The sequence below is a fragment of the Manihot esculenta genome, chromosome 3 (assembly GCF_001659605.2).
Source record: "Manihot esculenta cultivar AM560-2 chromosome 3, M.esculenta_v8, whole genome shotgun sequence".
In the NCBI taxonomy this organism is placed as follows: domain Eukaryota; kingdom Viridiplantae; phylum Streptophyta; class Magnoliopsida; order Malpighiales; family Euphorbiaceae; genus Manihot; species Manihot esculenta.
In genome coordinates, this window is record NC_035163.2 from 2,707,686 (window position 1) to 2,715,234 (window position 7,549).

A 7,549-nucleotide genomic window follows, 5' to 3' on the forward strand; every position below is an offset into this window, starting at 1 on the left:
TAAACAGCACTAACTGATAGAAATAAATTTGATCAAAGTTGGGTTAGTACGAATTGTTTCTTATAGTTTTGAGTGTCAAAAAGGCTTATCTCACAGAATTGACACACTTTATAAACTATCTTTAGTTTGAAGTTGCTGCTTTTTGGTGCAAAAATTGCGAGAGAAAGAATGAGTTATACACAATCGTACATTTTCAGTCTTTAAAATCATCAATTGGTTGATGCTTTTAGAACTCAGGATCTCAAACCCCTATGATATTTGCACTCAACTTTTTCACCGGTTGTATTTCCAAGTTATAGTTGTATATTATTATAAAAATATTTAACTGCGTGTCTTAAAAGTAATACACCACCGTAAAATGACTAAACTTACTTCTAAATTATATATTAGGAACTAAAAATATTAAAAAATAGGAACTAAACATGTCAAAAATTTTATATTTTGGTTCAAATTTATCACTGAACTACGTATCTTAAATAGTTAGATAAGATTATCATTTGTTAGGATTTTAGAATATGAATTACACTTTTTTTAATTTATTTATTAGGATTTCAAAGTGTGAGCCGCGCTCTTATCCGCCTATTTGAGTTTATTTAACTTTTTAATAATAATTTAAATATAAATTTAAATAAAAATATAAAATTTTATATTTTTAACGCCCATTGTTCAAGAATAAATTTCGCCTTTTAATCATAATACTTTCATGAATTAATAGTTTCGTGTTGCAATTTAAATAAATATTTTATGCGATCTATGATTGTAGCTAAAAATATGGATTGAATGTAATATTTTCCATCGGTTGTGGTAGTATTATGAGAAATTTGGAAAGATAATTCTGTGAGATTGTATTTTACTTCTTTTATTTCCGAATGTAAACTTTATTGTCAAAAATTTTGCAGATATTCTTTATATATATAATTATTTGATTGTATTTCACTGCTATATTCTAAAGTTTAAATAGCGATATCTTAATAGTAATTATGAAATGATTACTTTAATACTATTAAAGTAATTTTTTGATAATAATTTAAAATTATTAAAAAATTTAATTTTTTATTATATTAAAAAATAGAATCTAGTAAATCAAAGAATATCAATGATTTAAATTGAACAAAAAGTTAGCTGTTTGGATTGAAATCCAACGGCTAAACCAGTGCTTAAGCCAACACATTATTAGAATATCATGAATATTGTCCTTGGAAGATAAGATAATAGAGATTTTAGACATTAACAAATATTGCTTAACTAATCATTGATCCTTCGGGTAAAAAATAAAATCTCTCAGATTTTTTTTTTAAATAATTTTTTTTAATTAAAAATATATTTTATATTGACTAAATTTTTTGAGTGTTTAAATACCAGAAAATATAAAAAATAAACAGATTTTAAATAATTAAAATTTGTAGGTAGTGAAAGAAAGTTAAAGAAACTTTAGTGAGAGCATTATCTTCTTCTCTTTTTCAATGCAATTAGAGATTCCTTTCCATGACAATGCCAAATGAATCCACACTATCCATGTGGCTCAACTAGAGATCGCTAATAAATTCTTCAAAACTTGAGCTCCATGTACTTTGGATTAAAATAAATTTCCGTAATATCTCTAACAACTTGGTTCTAATATAATAATGTAAGAACAAGACAAGCCATATCTAGTTGGGGAGATTTCATAAAATTATTTTATCATAGTCTCTATCAATATCTCATTTAGTTACTTGTTTATTTAGGGTTATTAGTTTACTAATTAGGAATCAGGAATATCAAGCAGAATGAAATTATTTTAATTTTAATTTATTTAAATATAATTATCTAATTTTCATTTTATTTGAGAAAAAATTATTATAACTTATTAAAGAGATTTTCTAATTCAACTTTATTAAAAAGATTTAATATTCATTTTTATTATCGTAAATTTTAAAATTAAGTGACCAATAACAGAAATTTCCAATGGAAAAATTATGGAGTCAAACTGTATTGCCATTGATTGGAACATTCTTCTGGTGAATTTGACCAAACTAAATCGTTATTTTTAAATATAGTATGACAATATTTTGTTTTTTATTAAAAAAATATTTTTTTTCTTATTAAAAAAATATTTTTTTTCTTAAAAAAACCTCCCTTTAATAATTACAAGAAATTTTATTTTAAAAAATGATTTTTTTTTTAATTGATTCTATATTTGAGTCCACCGAAAGATAGTCCAGCCCGGTGATGATGTGATAAAAGGTAACAGATCAGATTCAGCCACCTCGCAGCCTTGTCAACATACGTACCGAGAGAATTAAATGGTCGCCTGACAGAGATGAGTATGCTGATATGTCTGGATGTATGTAACTGAATGACAGGAACAATTGACACAGTAACAAAGTGAAACATTACTATAAAGAATAAAAAAAAATAAATAAATAAAAAAAAACGTGATCTTTACAGACTAATCGACTAATTTTACATTCAAACTATACTTTATTTTCTAAATTTTAGAATATCATTCATTAACTAAATAAAAAAAAATTTATATCCACTAAACTGACCAACTAGAAGTTGAAAACTTCAAAGTGATGCTATAAACTCTCCCAATCAAGTCTTTGCAAATATTTATTTTTATTTTGATGATTTATTTAAATTTTGTGTGAATTTCCTATGAACTGGCATTGATTGATCAACACCAACTTTCAAAAGTCTTATTTTCTAAGATCTTCAACCCCTTGTTCTAAGTCATCTAGTAACCAAACTTTCAAACCCATTGGTGATTTTTTTTTTTTTTAAAAAAAAGAAAAATCTGTTAGTGTTAAATCTAATAAATCTAAAGTAAAGTGGGCTTAATTTTATATTAATTATTCTAATTTAGTAATTAAGTTTTAAGATTAAACTAATTTTTTAATGGCAGAGTCAATTCTACACTCTGCATTATACAAGTTGATTTTTCTTTGAAATTTGCTGCAAATTTACCCATTATTAACTTCATTTGTTTAAGAAAAATAATTTATATTTAGAAAATATTTTTTAAAAAAATAACTTATTTTTTATTATTTAATTTTAATTTAAAAATAAATTTTATTAATAAATATATATATATTTTTTAATAAAAATTTCAAAATATAAAAATAACTTTCTCTTTAAAAAAAGTTTATTTTTATTAAAGTATTTTATTTTTTTAATTAAAAAATATTAATTAAATATTTTGAGAGTCTAAAAAAAATAAGATAATATTTTTTATCAAACAAACTATGGTTGACTTTTTATTTTCAATTTGAATACTTCTTATTCAATTAATTCTGTATCACGTCATCGTATTAGTAGAGTCAAATTTATGAGTGCTCTAACAAAAGAAAAAGAACATACGAGTCTTTTACCTTTTAACACTTAAATTTAAATATCTGTTTATTTGTAAAAAATAATTTATATTTAAAAAATATTTTTTAAAAGATATTTTTTAATAAATTAATTTATTTTTTATTATTTAATTTTAATTTAAAAATTAAAATTTATTAATAAATTTATATATAAAGATCTTAATAGAAATTTTAATGTACAAAAAATATATTTCTCGTTCCTTTAAAATGATTTTTTTTATTAAAAAAATATTTTTTATTGATTAAATTTTTTAAATATCTATAGAAAATATATAAAATATTTTTTAAAACAATATTTTCTATAAAATAAACGGAGTCTAAGATTAATTCATTAATTTTTAATAATTAGAAATAATGAGAATTTATAGTTTTGGTAATACATACTTTCCTTGTTTTAGAAAAACAAGCCTATATAGTTATTTTCATTTGGATTGAAGAAATGTAGTTAATATATTTAATAAATTTTATATTTTTTTAAAAGTACATTTTATTCATATTATTGTATTATTAAATTATTTTTAAAGTTAATAAATTATAGTTTTTAATGCATATTAAGTGAAATTATATTTAAAAAATAATAAATTAATACTATAATAAATATTAAAATTACTAATAAAAATTTTACAATAACATTAATTTTACTGTTATAAATATTATGCAGAATGTTAAATTCTCCAAAGGAGAAATACCCATTACCCAATATGAGATAAGCCTTCTAGAGAGAGGTAGGGATAATAATTCTCTATTTGCAATTGGATTTCATTTCTTTTGTTCATAACCCAAGTTGGAAATTTAATCTGTCCAAACAAGACGCTATGCCCATCCAATCATCTTCTCTTGGTGTGCATCCATTTTCATGAGCCCCACCTTTCTCCCATCATCATATATCCCACCAAAACTATACTTCTTATTTCTGCTTTGTTATCTGTGGTTTTTGTTGGTTGTTAGTCTAAGAAGCTGAGCTTTGTCTGCAAGAAAATGGGCAGGAAGTGCTCACATTGTGGGAACATTGGCCATAATTCAAGAACCTGCACCAATTTCAGAGGCACTGTAGCTGCTGGACTCAGGCTTTTTGGAGTCCAACTTGACCTAACTTCTGCTGCTGCTGCTGCTTCTCCTTCTCTTGCCATGAAAAAGAGTTTTAGCATGGAGTGCTTGCCTTCTTCTTCTTCTTCTTCTTCTCCATCTTCTTCTTCTTTGTGTTCTTCTCGAGTTTCCGTCGATGACAATCCTGATAGAACTTCCACTGATTATCTCTCCGATGGACTCATCGGCCCTGTCCAAGAAAGAAAGAAAGGTATGTTTTTCTCTCTTTTATCTGATGATTTGATCACAACGGCTAGCTTTAGTCGAAAATAATAACATAAAGCTGCAAGTTTGAATTCAAATGTTTTTAAATTTTATTTTTTTTTAAAAAATAATTATAATTTGATAAATTATTATAATTTATCTTCTGTGGATGATTATAGGAACTCCATGGACGGAAGATGAGCACCGAACATTTCTGATCGGCCTTGAAAGGCTGGGAAAAGGAGACTGGAGAGGGATCTCCAGAAACTACGTGACTACAAGAACTCCAACGCAAGTTGCCAGTCATGCTCAAAAATATTTTCTTCGCCTTGCTAGCCTCAACAAGAAGAAGCGGCGATCGAGCCTCTTCGACATGGTACGATGCATACCCATCAAGTCCCCTAGATCTGTACCTATGTTATTGATCAAGGGTTCTGATTGGTTTCTGTACATGCAGGTTAGGAGCAGCTCTCAAGCTAATGGTGATCATGTTCCTAGCCATCAATATGAAATACAAAACGATACCATTTTGCCTCTCACTCTTGCAAATAACCAAGAAAATGATGAGTACCCTCAATTAGTTTCAGACAACAATTCCTTATTACCTCTGCCAAAACCTTCGAACAGATCAAAAAAAACATCTTCTGATGATGATCTGGAGCTCACTCTCGCCTGTCCGATTTCTGTTGAAGGGAGTAAAGCTTCCACAAGTCCCTTCTTCGTCTCCATAAGAGCTACTTAGCTTCACTATTAGTGTTAATTATATATTAATTTCCGGTGTAGTTATCATGTGTTAATAGAGGAATTAGTTCAGACATAATTTCTCTTTCTTTATTATTATTACTATTTTTTTTTATCAAAATGAATAAGCAGATCTGTTAATATATTACAAATATGTAAGAATAATTTTCATAAATTCCAGAACAATGGAATCTTTCTCTTACTATAAATAAATTACCCTTTTTTTTCCTGGAGATAGAAGACCTGACCCAACTCTGAAATGGGTAAAGAAGAAAGAACAAAGTTGAACTGTGTCAAAGGATTGACAAGGAAGGAATTGTCAAGCAGGCATTTTCTAGTTCTAGAATAGGTTAATTCCTGATTTCCTTTGCTACATGCAAGGAGCAGATGTGTTCATCAAGAAACTGCATTTTGTTTTGCATGAAAATCATAAGGGTTACCCACAATATATTAATATAATAATATAGCAAAAGCAGCAGCAGCAGCATGAATAATTGAGGTAGCTGAATAAATGCAGTTATAGATACAGACATCTCCAGCCCTAACTTTTTTATTTTTTTTATCTTTTGTCCTTACATGGCCAGATGGGACCATTTAAATGGCATCTCAGTGAACAAAATCAAAAATTAGGAATTGGGTCCTACAATTTTCAATGGAAAAGATGGATCGTCCAAAGTTGGAAGGACAAAAGTTAAGGCATTACACTAGCCAACAAAACCCCAAATAGCCTTCTCTCACTGCACATGCATAAAAGCTTTATCTTTTTTTTTTTTTTTTTTTAAAAAAAATTTAGCCAATTTATCCATCTACATACTTCTAGATAATCTTTGCTATTTCTATTTTAAGGATATTTCATAACAAATTAAGTTTTTTTTTTTTCATATTCTTTGAAGTCAAAATTTTCATGAATATCAAACTTTGACCTACATATTCATACAAGCAGCCATCACTATAGCATTTGAAACCATGCATACTCTTTACTTCCAATTACTTGGAAATTTTAAGTTCTTGAAATCTGAATCAATGGTTGCTTAACCCATTGGACTGGTATAGCTTGATGAAAAATAAAAGCATTCTAATCAATGCATTGACGCTTTCGGTCTGTTAATAAGAGTTTTTAGAAATAATCTTATATATAAAGTTGTATTGATTAATAGAATGAAATTGATGAATTATACATTTATGTTTTGTATGTAATTATCGTATGTAGTTTAATTATATTATATACGATGATTCGAGATTAAAAAAATAAAATTTCTATGCGTTCACTTTCTCCCTCTTATTTCTTTTTCCCTTATCCTCTAATGATGCATAAGCCAGCGACTGTCGCTGTTACGCAGAACTGTACATACGGGTCTACCTATCTGTCCATTCTCATCAGGTGGCCATTTAATTTTCCTCCGGTGCCCGTGCTGATAGGGTCGCGTATAAATGGACTTGCTCTCCTACTCCCTGTTACGTCAAATGAGCTAGACTCCTTTCTAGCGAGCTCGAGCCCTTAGTTAGTTCAACATGCTTTAATTGTAGGTTGAATGTTGATAATCAGTGCGTAATGGACTCTAATAGATTTTGGGGTCATCTCTTTCTCTAGAGTTCGATCTCAGCCTTGATTTGATGCCAGAGATCTAATGATCATCGTTATATATGCAAAGTCATAATTGGAATTTATGTTTTATAAAATGTGCGATTAGAAACCAGGCACATCTCCATGGCCTTGTAGCTTTTCATTTTGAAGATAAGGAAACAAGGGAGAATCAAGCTTGTCCACAAGCTTATTGATATGCAACAACAATATGCATATATATTATCCCCTTCTATCTAGGCATCTCTTGTCTAATAATACCACATTCAATTCCACCATTTTCTGTTGCTTACTTAGGGAACAATTTGGAAAAGTTTAGAGAACAATTGGAGGGAGGAGCTGGGGACCTCTACAACGTTTCTTAAGAAAAATTTACTATTTAGACTCGTATGAAAAAATTCATTAATTAATTTTTTAATTTTAAAAAATATATTAATAATTTTTTTTAAATATTAATAACGTTCTAATATATTTTTTAAAATCGAGCGACCAATTAATGAAATTTTTATATTAAAGAGGCTAAATAATATATATATATATATATTTTTAATTTTGATTTCTATTGGTTTGTCTATAGTGTATAGTA

The 7,549-nt window shown here is 27.4% G+C and overlaps 1 protein-coding gene across 1 annotated transcript; it reads left to right on the forward strand.

Moving 5' to 3' along the window:
• The first annotated feature begins 4,068 nt into the window (after positions 1-4,068).
• On the forward strand, positions 4,069-5,500 carry LOC110610860 (transcription factor KUA1). The gene is made up of 3 exons (XM_021750937.2): positions 4,069-4,647; positions 4,820-5,016; positions 5,098-5,500. Exons 1-3 carry the CDS (start codon positions 4,329-4,331, stop codon positions 5,380-5,382), a joined length of 801 nt encoding a protein of 266 aa, XP_021606629.1. The 5' UTR covers positions 4,069-4,328; the 3' UTR covers positions 5,383-5,500.
• Positions 5,501-7,549: the final 2,049 nt, after the last annotated feature.